Source organism: Bombina bombina, chromosome 12, assembly GCF_027579735.1.
Source record: "Bombina bombina isolate aBomBom1 chromosome 12, aBomBom1.pri, whole genome shotgun sequence".
NCBI classification, from domain to species: Eukaryota; Metazoa; Chordata; class Amphibia; order Anura; family Bombinatoridae; genus Bombina; species Bombina bombina.
The window spans coordinates 94,757,596-94,781,263 of NC_069510.1; the positions used below are offsets into that span (position 1 = coordinate 94,757,596).

Below are 23,668 nucleotides of genomic sequence, written 5' to 3' on the forward strand. Positions count from 1 at the left end.
GTCAGTCACACAGTAATGTCTTACTGAAACAGCACAACATGAACAAAATACTCTGCTAGGGCAGTGACAGTAGCACAGGGTGTCAGTCACAGAGTAATGTCTTACTGAAACAGCAGTACATGCACTAAATACTCTGCTAGGGCAGTGATAGTGGCACAGGGTGTCAGTCACACAGTAATGACTTACTGAAACAGAAGTACATGCACTAAATACTCTGCTAGGGCAGTGACAGTGTCACAGGGTGTCAGTCACACAGTAATGACTTACTGATACAGCAGTACATGCACTAAATACTCTGCTATGGCAGTGACAGTGGGACAGGGTGTCAGTCACACAGTAATGTCTTACTGAAACAGCAGTACATGCACTAAATACTCTGCTAGGGCAGTGACAGTGGCACAGGGTGTCAGTCACACAGTAATGACTTACTGAAACAGCAGTACATGCACTAAATACTCTGCTAGGGAAGTGACAGTGACACAGGGTGTCAGTCACACAGTAATGACTTACTGATACAGCAGTACATGCACTAAATACTCTGCAAGGCAGTGACAGTGGCACAGGGTGTCAGTCACACAGTAATGACTTACTGATACAGTAGTAAATGCACTAAATACTCTGCTAGGGCAGTGACAGTGGCGCAGGGTGTCAGTCACACAGTAATGACTTACTGAAACAGCAGTACATGCACTAAATACTCTGCTAGGGCAGTGACTGTGGCACAGGGTGTCAGTCACACAGTAATGTCTTACTGAAACAGCAGTACATGCACTAAATACTCTGCTAGGGCAGTAACAGTGGCACAGGGTGTCAGTCACACAGTAATGTCACACAGTAATGACTTACTGAAAGAGCAGTACATGCACTAAATACTCTGCTAGGGCAGTGACTGTGGCACAGGGTGTCAGTCACACAGTAATGTCTTACTGAAACAGCAGTACATGCACTAAATACTCTGCTAGGGCAGTAACAGTGGCACAGGGTGTCAGTCACACAGTAATGACTTACTGAAACAGAAGTACATGCACTAAATACTCTGCTAGGGCAGTGACAGTGTCACAGGGTGTCAGTCACACAGTAATGACTTACTGATACAGCAGTACATGCACTAAATACTCTGCTAGGGCAGTGACAGTGGGACAAGGTGTCAGTCACACAGTAATTTCTTACTGAAACAGCAGTACATGCACTAAATACTGTGCTAGGGCAGTGACAGTGGCACAGGGTGTCTGTCACACAGTAATGACTTACTGAAACAGCAGTACATGCACTAAATACTGTGCTAGGGCAGTGACAGTGTCACAGGGTGTCAGTCACACAGTAATGACTTACTGATACAGCAGTACATGCACTAAATATTCTGCTAGGGCAGTGACAGTGGCACAGGGTGTCAGTCATACAGTAATAACTTACTGAAACAGCAGTGCATGCACTAAATACTCTGCTAGGGCAGTGACAGTGGCACAGGGTGTCAGTCACACAGTAATGACTTACTGAAACAGCAGTACACGCACTAAATACTCTGCTAGGGCAGTGACCGTGACACAGGGTGTCAGTCACACAGTAATGACTTACTGATACAGCAGTACACGCACTAAATACTCTGCTAGGGCAGTGACAGTGACACAGGGTGTCAGTCACACTGTAATGACTTACTGATACAGCAGTACATGCACTAAATACTCTGCAAGGCAGTGACAGTGGCACAGGGTGTCAGTCACACAGTAATGACTTACTGATACAGTAGTACATGCACTAAATACTCTGCTAGGGCAGTGACAGTGGCGCAGGGTGTCAGTCACACAGTAATGACTTACTGAAACAGCAGTACATGCACTAAATACTCTGCTAGGGCAGTGACTGTGGCACAGGGTGTCAGTCACACAGTAATGTCTTACTGAAACAGCAGTACATGCACTAAATACTCTGCTAGGGCAGTAACAGTGGCACAGGGTGTCAGTCACACAGTAATGTCACACAGTAATGACTTACTGAAAGAGCAGTACATGCACTAAATACTCTGCTAGGGCAGTGACTGTGGCACAGGGTGTCAGTCACACAGTAATGTCTTACTGAAACAGCACAACATGCACAAAATACTTTACTAGGGCAGTGACAGTAGCACAGGGTGTCAGTCACACAGTAATGTCTTACTGAAACAGCAGTACATGCACTAAATACTCTGCTAGGGCAGTGACTGTGGCACAGGGTGTCAGTCACACAGTAATGACTTACTGAAACAGCAGTACATGCACTAAATACTCTGCTATGGCAGTGACAGTGGCACAGGGTGTCAGTCACACAGTAATGACTTACTGAAACAGAAGTACATGCACTAAATACTCTGCTAGGGCAGTGACAGTGTCACAGGGTGTCAGTCACACAGTAATGACTTACTGATACAGCAGTACATGCACTAAATACTCTGATAGGGCAGTGACAGTGGGACAGGGTGTCAGTCACACAGTAATGACTTACTGAAACAGCAGTACATGCACTAAATACTCTGCTAGGGCAGTGACAGTGGCACAGGGTGTCTGTCACACAGTAATGACTTACTGAAACAGCAGTACATGCACTAAATACTCTGCTAGGGCAGTGACAGTGGCACAGAGTGTCAGTCACACAGTAATGACTTACTAAAACAGCAGTACATGCACTAAATACTCTGCTAGGGCAGTGAAAGTGACACAGGGTGTCTGTCACACAGTAATGACTTAATAGAACAGCAGTACATGCGCTAAATACTCTGTTAGGGCAGTGACTGTGGCCCAGGGTTTCAGTCACATAGTAATTACTTACTGAAACAGCAGTACATGCACTAAATACTCTGCTAGGGCAGTGACTGTGGCACAGGGTTTTAGTCACACAGTAATGACTTACTGATACAGCAGTACATGCACTAAATACTCTGCTAGGGCAGTGACAGTGGCACAGGGTGTCAGTCACACAGTAATGACTTACTGAAACAGCAGTACATGCACTAAATACTCTGCTAGGGCAGTGACTGTGGCACAGGGTTTTAGTCACACAGTAATGACTTACTGAAACAGCAGTACATGCACTAAATACTCTGCTAGGGCAGTGACTGTGGCACAGGGTTTTAGTCACACAGTAATGACTTACTGATTCAGCAGTACATGCACTAAATACTCTGCTAGGGCAGTGACAGTGGCACAGGGTGTCAGTCACACAGTATTGACTTACTGAAACAGCAGTACATGCACTAAATACTCTGCTACGGCAGTGACAGTGACACAGGGTGTCTGTCACACAGTAATAACTTACTGAAACAGCAGTACATGCACTAAATACTCTGCTAGGGCAGTGACAGTGGCACAGGGTGTCAGTCACACAGTAATGACTTACTAAAACAGAAGTACATGCACTAAATACTCTGTTAGGGCAGTGACTGTGGCACAGGGTGTTAGTCACACAGTAATGACTTACTGAAACAGCAGTACATGCACTAAATACTCTGCTAGGACAGTGACAGTGGCACAGGGTGTCAGTCACACAGTAATGACTTACTGAAACATCAGTACATGCACTAAATACTCTGCTAGGGCAGTGACAGTGGCACAGGGTGTCCGTCACACAGTAATGACTTACTGAAACAGCAGTACATGCACTAAATTCTCTGCTAGGGCAGTGACAGTGGCACAGGGTGTCAGTCATACAGTAATGACTTACTGAAACAGCAGTGCATGCACTAAATACTCTGCTAGGGCAGTGACAGTGTCACAGGGTGTCAGTCACACAGTAATGACTTACTAAAACAGCAGTACATGCACTAAATTCTCTGCTAGGGCAGTGACAGTGTCACAGGGTGTCAGTCACACAGTAATGACTTACTGATACAGCAATACATGCACTAAATACTCTGCTAGGGCAGTGACTGTGTCACAGGGTGTCAGTCACACAGTAATGACTAACTGAAACAGAAGTACATGCACTAAATACTCTGCTAGGGCAGTGACTGTGGCCCAGGGTGTCAGTCACACAGTAATGACTTACTGATACAGCAGTACATGCACTAAATACTCTGCTAGGGCAGTGACAGTTGCACAGGGTGTCAGTCACACAGTAATGACTTATTGATACAACAGTACATGCACTAAATACTCTGCTAGGGCAGTGACAGTGGCATAGGGTGTCAGTCACACAGTAATGACTTACTGATACAGCAGTACATGCACTAAATACTCTGCTATGGCAGTGAAAGTGACACAGGGTGTCTGTCACACAGTAATGAATTAATAAAACAGCAGTACATGCACTAAATACTCTGCTAGGGCAGTGACAGTGGCACAGAGTGTCAGTCACACAGTAATGACTTACTGAAACAGCAGTACATGCACTAAATAGTTTGCTAGGGCAGTGACAGTGGCACAGGGTGTCAGTCACACAGTAATGACTTACTGAAACAGCAGTACATGCACTAAATACTCTGCTAGGGCAGTGACTGTGGCACAGGGTGTCAGTCACACAGTAATGTCTTACTGAAACAGCAGTACATGCACTAAATACTCTGCTAGGGCAGTAACAGTGGCACAGGGTGTCAGTCACACAGTAATGACTTACTGAAACAGCAGTACATGCACTAAATACTCTGCTAGGGCAGTGACTGTGGCACAGTGTGTCAGTCACACAGTAATGTCTTACTGAAACAGCACAACATGAAAAAAATACTCTGCTAGGGCAGTGACAGTAGCACAGGGTGTCAGTCACACAGTAATGTCTTACTGAAACAGCAGTACATGCACTAAATACTCTGCTAGGGCAGTGACTGTGGCACAGGGTGTCAGTCACACAGTAATGACTTACTGATACAGCAGTACATTTACTAAATACTCTGCTAGGGCAGTGACAGTGGCACAGGGTGTCAGTCATACAGTATTGACTTACTGAAACAGCAGTACATGCACTAAATACTCTGCCACGGCAGTGACAGTGACACAGGGTGTCTGTCACACAGTAATGACTTAATGAAACAGCAGTACATGCACTAAATACTCTGCTAGGGCAGTGTCAGTGGCACAGGGTGTCAGTCACACAGTAATGACTTACTAAAACAGCGTTACATGCACTAAATACTCTGTTAGGGCAGTGACTGTGGCACAGGGTGTCAGTCACACAGTAATGACTTACTGAAACAGCAGTACATGCACTAAATTCTCTGCTAGGGCAGTGACAGTGGCACATGGTGTCAGTTACACAGTAATGACTTACTGAAACATCAGTACATGCACTAAATACTCTGCTAGGGCAGTGACAGTGGCACAGGGTGTCAGTCACACAGTAATGACTTACTGAAACAGCAGTACATGCAATAAATTCTCTGCTAGGGCAGTGATAGTGGCACAGGGTGTCTGTCACACAGTAATGACTTACTGAAACAGCAGTACATGCACTAAATACTCTGCTAGGGCAGTGACAGTGGCACATGGTGTCAGTCATACAGTAATGACTTACTGAAACAGCAGTGCATGCACTAAATACTCTGCTAGGGCAGTGACAGTGGCACAGGGTGTCAGTCACACAGTAATGACTTACTGAAACAGCAGTACATGCACTAAATACTCTGCTAGGGCAGTGACAGTGACACAGGGTGTCAGTCACACAGTAATGACTTACTGATACAGCAGTACATGCACTAAATACTCTGCTAGGGCAGTGACAGTGGCACAGGGTGTCAGTCACACAGTAATGACTTACTAATACAGCAGTACATGCACTAAATACTGTGCAAGGCAGTGACAGTGGCACAGGGTGTCAGTCACAAAGTAATGACTTACTGATACAGCAGTACATGCACTAAATACTCTGCTAGGGCAGTGATAGTGGCACAGGGTGTCAGTAACACAGTAATGTCTTACTGAAACAGCAGTACATGCACTAAATACTCTGCTAGGGCAGTGACAGTGGCACAGGGTGTCAGTCACACAGTAATGACTTATTGATACAGCAGTACATGCATTAAATACTCTGCTAGGGCAGTGACAGTGGCACATGGTGTCAGTCACACAGTAATGACTTACTAATACAGCAGTACATGCACTAAATACTCTGCAAGGCAGTGACAGTGGCACATGGTGTCAGTCACACAGTAATGACTTACTGATACAGCAGTACATGCACTAAATACTCTGCTAGGGCAGTGACAGTGGCGCAGGGTGTCAGTCACACAGTAATGACTTACTGAAACAGCAGTACATGCACTAAATACTCTGCTAGGGCAGTGACAGTGGCGCAGGGTGTCAGTCACACAGTAATGACTTACTGAAACAGCAGTACATGCACTAAATACTCTGCTAGGGCAGTGACTGTGTCACAGGGTGTCAGTCACACAGTAATGTCTTACTGAAACAAAAGTACATGCACTGAATACTCTGCTAGGACAGTGACAGTGGCACAGGGTGTCAGTCACACAGTAATGACTTAATGAAACAGCAGTACATGCACTAAATACTCTGCTAGGGCAGTGACAGTGGCACAGGGTGTCAGTCATACAGTAATGACTTACTGAAACAGCAGTACATGCACTAAATACTCTGCTACGGCAGTGACTGTGTCACAGGATGTCAGTCACACAGTAGTAATGTCTTACTGAAACAAAAGTATATGCACTGAATACTCTGCTAGGACAGTGGCAGTGGCACAGGGTGTCAGTCACACAGTAATGACTTAATGAAACAGCAGTACATGCACGAAATACTCTGCTAGGGCAGTGACAGTGTCACAGGGTGTCAGTCACACAGTAATGACTTACTGATACAGCAGTACATGCACTAAATACTCTGCTAGGGCAGTGACTGTGTCACAGGGTGTCAGTCACACAGTAATGACTAACTGAAACAGCAGTACATGCACTAAATACTCTGCTATGGCAGTGACTGTGGCCCAGGGTGTCAGTCACACAGTAATGACTTATTGATACAACAGTACATGCACTAAATACTCTGCTAGGGCAGTGACAGTGGCACAGGGTGTCAGTCACACAGTAATGACTTACTGAAACAGCAGTACATGCACTAAATTGTCTGCTAGGGCAGTGACAGTGGCACAGGGTGTCTGTCACACAGTAATGACTTACTGAAACAGCAGTACATGCACTAAATACTCTGCTAGGGCAGTGACAGTGGCACAGAGTGTCAGTCACACAGTAATGACTTACTAAAACAGCAGTACATGCACTAAATACTCTGCTAGGGCAGTGAAAGTGACACAGGGTGTCTGTCACACAGTAATGACTTAATAAAACAGCAGTACATGCGCTAAATACTCTGTTAGGGCAGTGACTGTGGCCCAGGGTTTCAGTCACATAGTAATGACTTACTGAAACAGCAGTACATGCACTAAATACTCTGCTAGGGCAGTGACTGTGGCACAGGGTTTTAGTCACACAGTAATGACTTACTGATTCAGCAGTACATGCACTAAATACTCTGCTAGGGCAGTGACTGTGGCACAGGGTGTCAGTCACACAGTAATGACTTACTGATACAGCAGTACATGCACTAAATACTCTGCTAGGGCAGTGACAGTGGCACAGGGTGTCAGTCACACAGTAATGACTTACTGAAACAGCAGTACATGCACTAAATACTCTGCTAGGGCAGTGACTGTGGCACAGGGTTTTAGTCACACAGTAATGACTTACTGAAACAGCAGTACATGCACTAAATACTCTGCTATGGCAGTGAAAGTGGCACAGGGTGTCTGTCACACAGTAATGAATTAATAAAACAGCAGTACATGCACTAAATACTCTGCTAGGGCAGTGACAGTGGCACAGAGTGTCAGTCACACAGTAATGACTTACTGAAACAGCAGTACATGCACTAAATAGTTTGCTAGGGCAGTGACAGTGGCACAGGGTGTCAGTCACACAGTAATGACTTACTGAAACAGCAGTACATGCACTAAATACTCTGCTAGGGCAGTGACTGTGGCACAGGGTGTCAGTCACACAGTAATGTCTTACTGAAACAGCAGTACATGCACTAAATACTCTGCTAGGGCAGTAACAGTGGCACAGGGTGTCAGTCACACAGTAATGACTTACTGAAACAGCAGTACATGCACTAAATACTCTGCTAGGGCAGTGACTGTGGCACAGTGTGTCAGTCACACAGTAATGTCTTACTGAAACAGCACAACATGAAAAAAATACTCTGCTAGGGCAGTGACAGTAGCACAGGGTGTCAGTCACACAGTAATGTCTTACTGAAACAGCAGTACATGCACTAAATACTCTGCTAGGGCAGTGACTGTGGCACAGGGTGTCAGTCACACAGTAATGACTTACTGATACAGCAGTACATTTACTAAATACTCTGCTAGGGCAGTGACAGTGGCACAGGGTGTCAGTCATACAGTATTGACTTACTGAAACAGCAGTACATGCACTAAATACTCTGCCACGGCAGTGACAGTGACACAGGGTGTCTGTCACACAGTAATGACTTAATGAAACAGCAGTACATGCACTAAATACTCTGCTAGGGCAGTGTCAGTGGCACAGGGTGTCAGTCACACAGTAATGACTTACTAAAACAGCGTTACATGCACTAAATACTCTGTTAGGGCAGTGACTGTGGCACAGGGTGTCAGTCACACAGTAATGACTTACTGAAACAGCAGTACATGCACTAAATTCTCTGCTAGGGCAGTGACAGTGGCACATGGTGTCAGTTACACAGTAATGACTTACTGAAACATCAGTACATGCACTAAATACTCTGCTAGGGCAGTGACAGTGGCACAGGGTGTCAGTCACACAGTAATGACTTACTGAAACAGCAGTACATGCACTAAATACTCTGCTAGGGCAGTGATAGTGGCACAGGGTGTCTGTCACACAGTAATGACTTACTGAAACAGCAGTACATGCACTAAATACTCTGCTAGGGCAGTGACAGTGGCACATGGTGTCAGTCATACAGTAATGACTTACTGAAACAGCAGTGCATGCACTAAATACTCTGCTAGGGCAGTGACAGTGACACAGGGTGTCAGTCACACAGTAATGACTTACTGAAACAGCAGTACATGCACTAAATACTCTGCTAGGGCAGTGACAGTGACACAGGGTGTCAGTCACACAGTAATGACTTACTGATACAGCAGTACATGCACTAAATACTCTGCTAGGGCAGTGACAGTGGCACAGGGTGTCAGTCACACAGTAATGACTTACTGATACAGCAGTACATGCACTAAATACTCTGCTAGGGCAGTGACAGTGACACAGGGTATCAGTCACACAGTAATGACTTACTAATACAGCAGTACATGCACTAAATACTGTGCAAGGCAGTGACAGTGGCACAGGGTGTCAGTCACAAAGTAATGACTTACTGATACAGCAGTACATGCACTAAATACTCTGCTAGGGCAGTGATAGTGGCACAGGGTGTCAGTAACACAGTAATGTCTTACTGAAACAGCAGTACATGCACTAAATACTCTGCTAGGGCAGTGACAGTGGCACAGGGTGTCAGTCACACAGTAATGACTTATTGATACAGCAGTACATGCATTAAATACTCTGCTAGGGCAGTCACAGTGGCACATGGTGTCAGTCACACAGTAATGACTTACTAATACAGCAGTACATGCACTAAATACTCTGCAAGGCAGTGACAGTGGCACATGGTGTCAGTCACACAGTAATGACTTACTGATACAGCAGTACATGCACTAAATACTCTGCTAGGGCAGTGACAGTGGCGCAGGGTGTCAGTCACACAGTAATGACTTACTGAAACAGCAGTACATGCACTAAATAGTTTGCTAGGGCAGTGACTGTGGCACAGTGTGTCAGTCACACAGTAATGTCTTACTGAAACAGCACAACATGAACAAAATACTCTGCTAGGGCAGTGACAGTAGCACAGGGTGTCAGTCACAGAGTAATGTCTTACTGAAACAGCAGTACATGCACTAAATACTCTGCTAGGGCAGTGATAGTGGCACAGGGTGTCAGTCACACAGTAATGACTTACTGAAACAGAAGTACATGCACTAAATACTCTGCTAGGGCAGTGACAGTGTCACAGGGTGTCAGTCACACAGTAATGACTTACTGATACAGCAGTACATGCACTAAATACTCTGCTAGGGCAGTGACAGTGGGACAGGGTGTCAGTCACACAGTAATGTCTTACTGAAACAGCAGTACATGCACTAAATACTCTGCTAGGGCAGTGACAGTGGCACAGGGTGTCAGTCACACAGTAATGACTTACTGAAACAGCAGTACATGCACTAAATACTCTGCTAGGGCAGTGACAGTGACACAGGGTGTCAGTCACACAGTAATGACTTACTGATACAGCAGTACATGCACTAAATACTCTGCAAGGCAGTGACAGTGGCACAGGGTGTCAGTCACACAGTAATGACTTACTGATACAGTAGTAAATGCACTAAATACTCTGCTAGGGCAGTGACAGTGGCGCAGGGTGTCAGTCACACAGTAATGACTTACTGAAACAGCAGTACATGCACTAAATACTCTGCTAGGGCAGTGACTGTGGCACAGGGTGTCAGTCACACAGTAATGTCTTACTGAAACAGCAGTACATGCACTAAATACTCTGCTAGGGCAGTAACAGTGGCACAGGGTGTCAGTCACACAGTAATGTCACACAGTAATGACTTACTGAAAGAGCAGTACATGCACTAAATACTCTGCTAGGGCAGTGACTGTGGCACAGGGTGTCAGTCACACAGTAATGTCTTACTGAAACAGCAGTACATGCACTAAATACTCTGCTAGGGCAGTAACAGTGGCACAGGGTGTCAGTCACACAGTAATGACTTACTGAAACAGAAGTACATGCACTAAATACTCTGCTAGGGCAGTGACAGTGTCACAGGGTGTCAGTCACACAGTAATGACTTACTGATACAGCAGTACATGCACTAAATACTCTGCTAGGGCAGTGACAGTGGGACAAGGTGTCAGTCACACAGTAATTTCTTACTGAAACAGCAGTACATGCACTAAATACTGTGCTAGGGCAGTGCCAGTGGCACAGGGTGTCTGTCACACAGTAATGACTTACTGAAACAGCAGTACATGCACTAAATACTGTGCTAGGGCAGTGACAGTGTCACAGGGTGTCAGTCACACAGTAATGACTTACTGATACAGCAGTACATGCACTAAATATTCTGCTAGGGCAGTGACAGTGGCACAGGGTGTCAGTCATACAGTAATAACTTACTGAAACAGCAGTGCATGCACTAAATACTCTGCTAGGGCAGTGACAGTGGCACAGGGTGTCAGTCACACAGTAATGACTTACTGAAACAGCAGTACACGCACTAAATACTCTGCTAGGGCAGTGACTGTGACACAGGGTGTCAGTCACACAGTAATGACTTACTGATACAGCAGTACACGCACTAAATACTCTGCTAGGGCAGTGACAGTGACACAGGGTGTCAGTCACACTGTAATGACTTACTGATACAGCAGTACATGCACTAAATACTCTGCAAGGCAGTGACAGTGGCACAGGGTGTCAGTCACACAGTAATGACTTACTGATACAGTAGTACATGCACTAAATACTCTGCTAGGGCAGTGACAGTGGCGCAGGGTGTCAGTCACACAGTAATGACTTACTGAAACAGCAGTACATGCACTAAATACTCTGCTAGGGCAGTGACTGTGGCACAGGGTGTCAGTCACACAGTAATGTCTTACTGAAACAGCAGTACATGCACTAAATACTCTGCTAGGGCAGTTACAGTGGCACAGGGTGTCAGTCACACAGTAATGTCACACAGTAATGACTTACTGAAAGAGCAGTACATGCACTAAATACTCTGCTAGGGCAGTGACTGTGGCACAGGGTGTCAGTCACACAGTAATGTCTTACTGAAACAGCACAACATGCACAAAATACTTTACTAGGGCAGTGACAGTAGCACAGGGTGTCAGTCACACAGTAATGACTTACTGAAACAGCAGTACATGCACTAAATACTCTGCTAGGGCAGTGACTGTGGCACAGGGTGTCAGTCACACAGTAATGACTTACTGAAACAGCAGTACATGCACTAAATACTCTGCTATGGCAGTGACAGTGGCACAGGGTGTCAGTCACACAGTAATGACTTACTGAAACAGAAGTACATGCACTAAATACTCTGCTAGGGCAGTGACAGTGTCACAGGGTGTCAGTCACACAGTAATGACTTACTGATACAGCAGTACATGCACTAAATACTCTGATAGGGCAGTGACAGTGGGACAGGGTGTCAGTCACACAGTAATGACTTACTGAAACAGCAGTACATGCACTAAATACTCTGCTAGGGCAGTGACAGTGGCACAGGGTGTCTGTCACACAGTAATGACTTACTGAAACAGCAGTACATGCACTAAATACTCTGCTAGGGCAGTGACAGTGGCACAGAGTGTCAGTCACACAGTAATGACTTACTAAAACAGCAGTACATGCACTAAATACTCTGCTAGGGCAGTGAAAGTGACACAGGGTGTCTGTCACACAGTAATGACTTAATAAAACAGCAGTACATGCGCTAAATACTCTGTTAGGGCAGTGACTGTGGCCCAGGGTTTCAGTCACATAGTAATTACTTACTGAAACAGCAGTACATGCACTAAATACTCTGCTAGGGCAGTGACTGTGGCACAGGGTTTTAGTCACACAGTAATGACTTACTGATACAGCAGTACATGCACTAAATACTCTGCTAGGGCAGTGACAGTGGCACAGGGTGTCAGTCACACAGTAATGACTTACTGAAACAGCAGTACATGCACTAAATACTCTGCTAGGGCAGTGACTGTGGCACAGGGTTTTAGTCACACAGTAATGACTTACTGAAACAGCAGTACATGCACTAAATACTCTGCTAGGGCAGTGACTGTGGCACAGGGTTTTAGTCACACAGTAATGACTTACTGATTCAGCAGTACATGCACTAAATACTCTGCTAGGGCAGTGACAGTGGCACAGGGTGTCAGTCACACAGTATTGACTTACTGAAACAGCAGTACATGCACTAAATACTCTGCTACGGCAGTGACAGTGACACAGGGTGTCTGTCACACAGTAATAACTTACTGAAACAGCAGTACATGCACTAAATACTCTGCTAGGGCAGTGACAGTGGCACAGGGTGTCAGTCACACAGTAATGACTTACTAAAACAGAAGTACATGCACTAAATACTCTGTTAGGGCAGTGACTGTGGCACAGGGTGTTAGTCACACAGTAATGACTTACTGAAACAGCAGTACATGCACTAAATACTCTGCTAGGACAGTGACAGTGGCACAGGGTGTCAGTCACACAGTAATGACTTACTGAAACATCAGTACATGCACTAAATACTCTGCTAGGGCAGTGACAGTGGCACAGGGTGTCCGTCACACAGTAATGACTTACTGAAACAGCAGTACATGCACTAAATTCTCTGCTAGGGCAGTGACAGTGGCACAGGGTGTCAGTCATACAGTAATGACTTACTGAAACAGCAGTGCATGCACTAAATACTCTGCTAGGGCAGTGACAGTGTCACAGGGTGTCAGTCACACAGTAATGACTTACTAAAACAGCAGTACATGCACTAAATTCTCTGCTAGGGCAGTGACAGTGTCACAGGGTGTCAGTCACACAGTAATGACTTACTGATACAGCAATACATGCACTAAATACTCTGCTAGGGCAGTGACTGTGTCACAGGGTGTCAGTCACACAGTAATGACTAACTGAAACAGAAGTACATGCACTAAATACTCTGCTAGGGCAGTGACTGTGGCCCAGGGTGTCAGTGACACAGTAATGACTTACTGATACAGCAGTACATGCACTAAATACTCTGCTAGGGCAGTGACAGTTGCACAGGGTGTCAGTCACACAGTAATGACTTATTGATACAACAGTACATGCACTAAATACTCTGCTAGGGCAGTGACAGTGGCATAGGGTGTCAGTCACACAGTAATGACTTACTGATACAGCAGTACATGCACTAAATACTCTGCTATGGCAGTGAAAGTGACACAGGGTGTCTGTCACACAGTAATGAATTAATAAAACAGCAGTACATGCACTAAATACTCTGCTAGGGCAGTGACAGTGGCACAGAGTGTCAGTCACACAGTAATGACTTACTGAAACAGCAGTACATGCACTAAATAGTTTGCTAGGGCAGTGACAGTGGCACAGGGTGTCAGTCACACAGTAATGACTTACTGAAACAGCAGTACATGCACTAAATACTCTGCTAGGGCAGTGACTGTGGCACAGGGTGTCAGTCACACAGTAATGTCTTACTGAAACAGCAGTACATGCACTAAATACTCTGCTAGGGCAGTAACAGTGGCACAGGGTGTCAGTCACACAGTAATGACTTACTGAAACAGCAGTACATGCACTAAATACTCTGCTAGGGCAGTGACTGTGGCACAGTGTGTCAGTCACACAGTAATGTCTTACTGAAACAGCACAACATGAAAAAAATACTCTGCTAGGGCAGTGACAGTAGCACAGGGTGTCAGTCACACAGTAATGTCTTACTGAAACAGCAGTACATGCACTAAATACTCTGCTAGGGCAGTGACTGTGGCACAGGGTGTCAGTCACACAGTAATGACTTACTGATACAGCAGTACATTTACTAAATACTCTGCTAGGGCAGTGACAGTGGCACAGGGTGTCAGTCATACAGTATTGACTTACTGAAACAGCAGTACATGCACTAAATACTCTGCCACGGCAGTGACAGTGACACAGGGTGTCTGTCACACAGTAATGACTTAATGAAACAGCAGTACATGCACTAAATACTCTGCTAGGGCAGTGTCAGTGGCACAGGGTGTCAGTCACACAGTAATGACTTACTAAAACAGCGTTACATGCACTAAATACTCTGTTAGGGCAGTGACTGTGGCACAGGGTGTCAGTCACACAGTAATGACTTACTGAAACAGCAGTACATGCACTAAATTCTCTGCTAGGGCAGTGACAGTGGCACATGGTGTCAGTTACACAGTAATGACTTACTGAAACATCAGTACATGCACTAAATACTCTGCTAGGGCAGTGACAGTGGCACAGGGTGTCAGTCACACAGTAATGACTTACTGAAACAGCAGTACATGCAATAAATTCTCTGCTAGGGCAGTGATAGTGGCACAGGGTGTCTGTCACACAGTAATGACTTACTGAAACAGCAGTACATGCACTAAATACTCTGCTAGGGCAGTGACAGTGGCACATGGTGTCAGTCATACAGTAATGACTTACTGAAACAGCAGTGCATGCACTAAATACTCTGCTAGGGCAGTGACAGTGGCACAGGGTGTCAGTCACACAGTAATGACTTACTGAAACAGCAGTACATGCACTAAATACTCTGCTAGGGCAGTGACAGTGACACAGGGTGTCAGTCACACAGTAATGACTTACTGATACAGCAGTACATGCACTAAATACTCTGCTAGGGCAGTGACAGTGGCACAGGGTGTCAGTCACACAGTAATGACTTACTAATACAGCAGTACATGCACTAAATACTGTGCAAGGCAGTGACAGTGGCACAGGGTGTCAGTCACAAAGTAATGACTTACTGATACAGCAGTACATGCACTAAATACTCTGCTAGGGCAGTGATAGTGGCACAGGGTGTCAGTAACACAGTAATGTCTTACTGAAACAGCAGTACATGCACTAAATACTCTGCTAGGGCAGTGACAGTGGCACAGGGTGTCAGTCACACAGTAATGACTTATTGATACAGCAGTACATGCATTAAATACTCTGCTAGGGCAGTGACAGTGGCACATGGTGTCAGTCACACAGTAATGACTTACTAATACAGCAGTACATGCACTAAATACTCTGCAAGGCAGTGACAGTGGCACATGGTGTCAGTCACACAGTAATGACTTACTGATACAGCAGTACATGCACTAAATACTCTGCTAGGGCAGTGACAGTGGCGCAGGGTGTCAGTCACACAGTAATGACTTACTGAAACAGCAGTACATGCACTAAATAGTTTGCTAGGGCAGTGACTGTGGCACAGTGTGTCAGTCACACAGTAATGTCTTACTGAAACAGCACAACATGAACAAAATACTCTGCTAGGGCAGTGACAGTAGCACAGGGTGTCAGTCACAGAGTAATGTCTTACTGAAACAGCAGTACATGCACTAAATACTCTGCTAGGGCAGTGATAGTGGCACAGGGTGTCAGTCACACATTAATGACTTACTGAAACAGAAGTACATGCACTAAATACTCTGCTAGGGCAGTGACAGTGTCACAGGGTGTCAGTCACACAGTAATGACTTACTGATACAGCAGTACATGCACTAAATACTCTGCTATGGCAGTGACAGTGGGACAGGGTGTCAGTCACACAGTAATGTCTTACTGAAACAGCAGTACATGCACTAAATACTCTGCTAGGGCAGTGACAGTGGCACAGGGTGTCAGTCACACAGTAATGACTTACTGAAACAGCAGTACATGCACTAAATACTCTGCTAGGGAAGTGACAGTGACACAGGGTGTCAGTCACACAGTAATGACTTACTGATACAGCAGTACATGCACTAAATACTCTGCAAGGCAGTGACAGTGGCACAGGGTGTCAGTCACACAGTAATGACTTACTGATACAGTAGTAAATGCACTAAATACTCTGCTAGGGCAGTGACAGTGGCGCAGGGTGTCAGTCACACAGTAATGACTTACTGAAACAGCAGTACATGCACTAAATACTCTGCTAGGGCAGTGACTGTGGCACAGGGTGTCAGTCACACAGTAATGTCTTACTGAAACAGCAGTACATGCACTAAATACTCTGCTAGGGCAGTAACAGTGGCACAGGGTGTCAGTCACACAGTAATGTCACACAGTAATGACTTACTGAAAGAGCAGTACATGCACTAAATACTCTGCTAGGGCAGTGACTGTGGCACAGGGTGTCAGTCACACAGTAATGTCTTACTGAAACAGCAGTACATGCACTAAATACTCTGCTAGGGCAGTAACAGTGGCACAGGGTGTCAGTCACACAGTAATGACTTACTGAAACAGAAGTAAATGCACTAAATACTCTGCTAGGGCAGTGACAGTGTCACAGGGTGTCAGTCACACAGTAATGACTTACTGATACAGCAGTACATGCACTAAATACTCTGCTAGGGCAGTGACAGTGGGACAAGGTGTCAGTCACACAGTAATTTCTTACTGAAACAGCAGTACATGCACTAAATACTGTGCTAGGGCAGTGCCAGTGGCACAGGGTGTCTGTCACACAGTAATGACTTACTGAAACAGCAGTACATGCACTAAATACTGTGCTAGGGCAGTGACAGTGTCACAGGGTGTCAGTCACACAGTAATGACTTACTGATACAGCAGTACATGCACTAAATATTCTGCTAGGGCAGTGACAGTGGCACAGGGTGTCAGTCATACAGTAATAACTTACTGAAACAGCAGTGCATGCACTAAATACTCTGCTAGGGCAGTGACAGTGGCACAGGGTGTCAGTCACACAGTAATGACTTACTGAAACAGCAGTACACGCACTAAATACTCTGCTAGGGCAGTGACCGTGACACAGGGTGTCAGTCACACAGTAATGACTTACTGATACAGCAGTACATGCACTAAATACTCTGCTAGGGCAGTGACAGTGACACAGGGTGTCAGTCACACTGTAATGACTTACTGATACAGCAGTACATGCACTAAATACTCTGCAAGGCAGTGACAGTGGCACAGGGTGTCAGTCACACAGTAATGACTTACTGATACAGTAGTACATGCACTAAATACTCTGCTAGGGCAGTGACAGTGGCGCAGGGTGTCAGTCACACAGTAATGACTTACTGAAACAGCAGTACATGCACTAAATACTCTGCTAGGGCAGTGACTGTGGCACAGGGTGTCAGTCACACAGTAATGTCTTACTGAAACAGCAGTACATGCACTAAATACTCTGCTAGGGCAGTAACAGTGGCACAGGGTGTCAGTCACACAGTAATGTCACACAGTAATGACTTACTGAAAGAGCAGTACATGCACTAAATACTCTGCTAGGGCAGTGACTGTGGCACAGGGTGTCAGTCACACAGTAATGTCTTACTGAAACAGCACAACATGCACAAAATACTTTACTAGGGCAGTGACAGTAGCACAGGGTGTCAGTCACACAGTAATGTCTTACTGAAACAGCAGTACATGCACTAAATACTCTGCTAGGGCAGTGACTGTGGCACAGGGTGTCAGTCACACAGTAATGACTTACTGAAACAGCAGTACATGCACTAAATACTCTGCTATGGCAGTGACAGTGGCACAGGGTGTCAGTCACACAGTAATGACTTACTGAAACAGAAGTACATGCACTAAATACTCTTGTAGGGCAGTGACAGTGTCACAGGGTGTCAGTCACACAGTAATGACTTACTGATACAGCAGTACATGCACTAAATACTCTGCTAGGGCAGTGACAGTGGGACAGGGTGTCAGTCACACAGTAATTTCTTACTGAAACAGCAGTACATGCACTAAATACTCTGCTAGGGCAGTGACAGTGGCACAGGGTGTCTGTCACACAGTAATGACTTACTGAAACAGCAGTACATGCACTAAATATTCTGCTAGGGCAGTGACAGTGGCACAGGGTGTCAGTCATACAGTAATAACTTACTGAAACAGCAGTGCATGCACTAAATACTCTGCTAGGGTAGTGACAGTGGCACAGGGTGTCAGTCACACAGTAATGACTTACTGAAACAGCAGTACACGCACTAAATACTCTGCTAGGGCAGTGACCGTGACACAGGGTGTCAGTCACACAGTAATGACTTACTGATACAGCAGTACACGCACTGAATACTCTGCTTGGGCAGTGACAGTGGCACAGGGTGTCAGTCACACAGTAATGTCTTACTGAAACAGCAGTGCATGCACTAAATACTCTGCTAGGGCAGTGACAGTGGCACAGGGTGTCAGTCACACAGTAATGACTTACTAATACAGCAGTACATGCACTAAATACTCTGCTAGGGCAGTGACAGTGGCACAGGGTGTCAGTCACACAGTAATGACTTACTGATACAGCAGTACATGCGCTAAATACTCTACTAGGACAGTAGCAGTGGCACAGGGTGTCAGTCACACAGTAATGACTTACTGATACAGCAGTACATGCACTAAATACTACAGTAACTTTATATTACTATTATTACTCATTATTACTAAAAAAGAGAAGTTATTGAGAACTTAATACAATGTAAAAATATGTAGAGCAGGACCAGTACAAAGTTAAATGTGCATAGCAAGAGTTAATAAGTTATATCGCGCCTGTCTGCGCGTGTCGGAAGTAGTGCGCATATTACAGGTTGAAAGTAAACACGATTGTTTGAGCGCAATTTAATTAAGACTTCAGAGCTCTGGTTAACTGTTACACATGACAAAAAAGTATCCCAAAACACATATAAAATACATTTAAAAGTACAGATACACCCATCATAAAACTATAAAATAAAAATTATTTTAAAAAAAATTGCACATAAAAGTTATAAGGGCTCAAAGACATAAGGGGGCTGATTTATCAACTGTCTGTCCGACATGATCCGCTCAGCATAAGCAGTCGGCATTTAACATTGCACAAGCAGTTCTGGTGAACTGCTTGTGCAATGCTGCCCCCTGCTTACCAAAACAAATACAATATATATATAAATATGTGAAGAACATTGGAATTCATATTTCATGTTGGGTTTAGCACACTTGTGAAAATGCGATCGGGTTTGCACGCAAGTAGGGTGTTAGTTTTTTTCCGCACAATATTGACTTCTATGGGAGACTCCTACACACACAGACATTTACGCACACGGACACACTGTAATCATGTGCAGTAAATATAGAGGATTACTTTATTTGCAGGACACAGAGTAGCAGGAAGATGTGCACTGTACTCACCAGGTCCTGTATGGGGAATAATGTTCAGCTCATTCACTTAGGGCACATTTCTCTAAAGCTCTCTGGTCTGGCGAGATCTTCACTACTGAGAAGTGCCACAAAGAACTTTAGAATGAAAAAAAAACAAACATATTTTAGCTTGAGATGCCACATCACCGAACACTTAAGGAACCTTCACTGGCTGCCCATCAACAAGAGAATCACCTTCAAGCTCCTTACCCACGCGTTCAAGGCCCTACACAACATCGGACCAGAATACATCAACCACCGCGTAAATTTCTACACCCCCGCCAGACAACTCTGATCGGCCGACCAAGCACTCGCAGTCATCCCCCGCATCAGCAAATCCACAGCGAGCGGAAGATCCTTCTCTCACATAGCAGCAAAGACATGGAACACCCTCCCGCTGCACCTCAGACAATCCACCTCCCTTACAAAGTTCAGAAAGGACCTCAAAACCTGGCTCTTCGACTGAACGCCCATCTCCTCCTATCCGTTTCCCTTAGCGCCTTGAGACCCTCACGGGTGATTAGTTTGCGCTCTATAAGTACCCAATAGATAGATAGATAGATAGATAGATAGATAGATAGATAGATAGAGCTGTTTCTCTCACTAGGCGGCAGTCTGGATGTGAAAGAGAGACACATACAATGAAATATAAGGCTCACAAATGCCGGTGAGTTTTTGATAACTAGGCTGTTGAACTGCTCACCTGGTGCAGTCAGAATCAGTTGCTTCATTGTGAAGTGTTCGGCAGTGTGAGCTTTAAGGAATAATATAGGACTAGATTACAAGTGGCGCACTAAGCGAAGCACAGTATTACAAGTGAAAAGTTAACGAGACTGCTCGTGTGCACTCTAATTTTGCACTCGTTGGATTAGCGCAACTGAAAACCACACGTAAAGGGTAAGGGGTTAAAAAAATGTGCACTAAACATAAATACATTTAAAAATACAGTTACACTCATATAAACTCTATCTGATAAAAAATATTAATTTACATTTTCATTGTAAAATGTTATGAGTTCAAAAGGTGTATGGTATATGACAAGGTGTTTGAATGGAAAGGGCTATAATATAAATATACATACATATACATGTCTAAATATGTGTATGTACAGTGTATATATATATATATATAACTATCTCTTTAAATGTTAATCACTTGAATGTTTTGCACCTGTATTTTGGTTTATTCAGAGCCTATAAATTGCAGGCATTAATTATGTATTTGATCACTTGCCTTGAGAAAGGGCAAAGCCCAAAACGTCGCCTATGTTTTACTGCTTGAAAATAAATCACTAAAATATTCATTTGGAGTGCTGCAGCCCCTTCTTCTATGATAGATAGATAGATAGATAGATAGATAGATAGATAGATAGTACATACACATTTGAGCTCTTTCCAGTTGAATACCTGAAAACATGAAAAATAATTTTATTTAATATTAATATTTTACATTGCAATGTTCTTCACATAGTTGAAACTGTTCTATGTACGTATTTATAAATAGATAGCGCCGCAAATCTTCAGGGGGCGGTTTTACACCAGCAGTTCACAAGAACTGCTGGTGCAATGATAAATGGCAACAGCGTATGCTGTCGGCATTTATCGATGTGCGGCGGACATAATACACTCCATCGTATCATGTCCGTCCGCACAATAATAAATTGACCCCTATGGGGAGAAGTTAGTGCGATCACAGTATCCGAAGTCCTGACGTTTGTGCGCGTCCGGTTTCACTTGCGCACAAAATTACTTTCAACTTGTAATATGTGCGCTAAACCGTGTGCTCAAAAACTTACTTCTAGCGGTGTTTAAGCTTGAGCAGTAAACAGAGCACCACTTGTAATCTAGCCCATAATAAGATGATGCAACATATGCTGAATGCATTGAATGTATATAATAAATAGTCTCACTTTATGACCCCCGGGAGATGTTCATAATAAGCTTTCATTTGACAACCCATCTTCTTTTTTCTTAGACAAAAGCGGTATCTGATCATTACCCTGTGGAGCTGGAGCTGTCTGCTGACCGTGAGTAAAATAATGTAAAAGCCAGCTGCTTAAAGGGCCATTATAGTGAGAAAACGTACATGCTCCAATCCGTTAGAACATGCAATTTTATCACTAGTGACCCTGCAATGCAAATGGGGTTAAACACATATTTAAAATACTGCTCAGGAGCCTCAGAGAACAGCAGGTCACAAGCAAAAACTGTGCTGATTTGGTCAGTGGCAGCTTTTGCTCAGGACCAACAGTGCTCTGTAGGGCTAGAGTGGTACTTTAGCTATGTGTTTAACCCCATTGCAAGGGTTAAACTGATAGTATTACAGTGTCACTAGTGGTAAAATTACATGTTCAAATTAATTATATCATGACATTTTTTCACTATAACGGCCCTTTAATAAGAAGGGATTACATGTTTGCAAAGGGGCAATCTTTTTCCAGAATAATTACAGCCCATTACAACGGGAACCTTTAAGGGACATTAAAGTCATTTTTTTTTATTTATGCCTCAGGAATTATTCACAACTTTGTACAAGATCTGCATAAAAAATACATTTTAAAAAGTTTTCTTTCTTACTTCTTTTACTGTGACCAATCAGGGACAGATATAAATGAACCTCTGCACAAATTGAACCAATCAGTGTCAGTGCTCTGTATTCCAGCCTATCTGGGGGAAGTGGAAACATTAAAATGTTCAGATCTATATTACAGAAAAAACAAGCAATATTAATGCAAAGGGGACGATTTATCAAGGGCCGAATGGCGCCCCCTGATGCCCCTGTTTGGCTCACTATAAACAGCAGTTAAGAAGCAGCGGTCTTAAGATTGCTGCTCGTTAACTGGTCTGCTGCCTCTGAGGCTGCGGACATCAATTTGCCCGATCCTATACGATCGGGTTGATTGACACCCCCTGCCCCTGTTAGCGGCCGATTGGCCGTGAATCTGCAGGGGCGGCATTGCACAAGAAGTTCTGGTGAACTGCTTGTGCAATGTTAAATGCCGACAGCGTATGCTGTCGGCATTCAGCAATGTCTGGCGGACATGATATGCTACAGCGTATCATGTCCGCCAGACATTGGTAAATCAGCCCCAGATTGTTTTTTTATGCCTAATGCAGAATGGTCTTTTAAATGTAATATTAGGTTTAAAGGGTTTTATTAAATACAGTTTTGCTAGACATATAGATTAGATTTTCATACCTTCCACCATTTGTTGCTAGGTATGCGGGACTCAGGAGGTGAGGGGGCATCATCTTTTTGTTGGGGTGCAGGTCCATGTCAGAGAGTCAGTCTCACGGGTGTGTAGTGGGTGCATCATGGGAATCTCTTAAAGTCAGTGGGCTTATCCAGGTGGTCTAAGGGTGGCACTAAGAAGAATCCTGCAAATCATGACAGAGGTCAGAATTAGGGACTGTCCCTTTCAAAATGGAATAGTTGGGAGGTCTGTAGTTTCATAGAATAGCCAGGAAAATAAAAGGTCTTTCCCTAAACTGCTCTGATCTGCTTATTTCACTGCTAGAAGCAACCAGGCATGGTCCTGTTGCATGTACAGGACTTAGTGTGTCTGTAGGCAGCACATGCAAATGGTAGAGTCACTGGGCACACAGTTACTTTGTGCTTATGGGCATCAGCTATATACATCTAAAACAGTATGAAATCAGATA

General features: G+C 44.4%; 1 protein-coding gene across 2 annotated transcripts in view; it reads left to right on the plus strand.

The window, feature by feature from the left end:
• LOC128642598 (deoxyribonuclease-1) overlaps positions 1-23,668 on the plus strand; it is a 124,823-nt gene that overhangs the window by 100,258 nt on the left and 897 nt on the right. For both annotated transcript variants that reach the window (XM_053695368.1, XM_053695367.1), the window contains exon 9: positions 21,981-22,032. In XM_053695368.1, the coding sequence (XP_053551343.1) occupies positions 21,981-22,032 (52 nt within the window). The remainder of the gene's footprint in view (positions 1-21,980; positions 22,033-23,668) is intronic.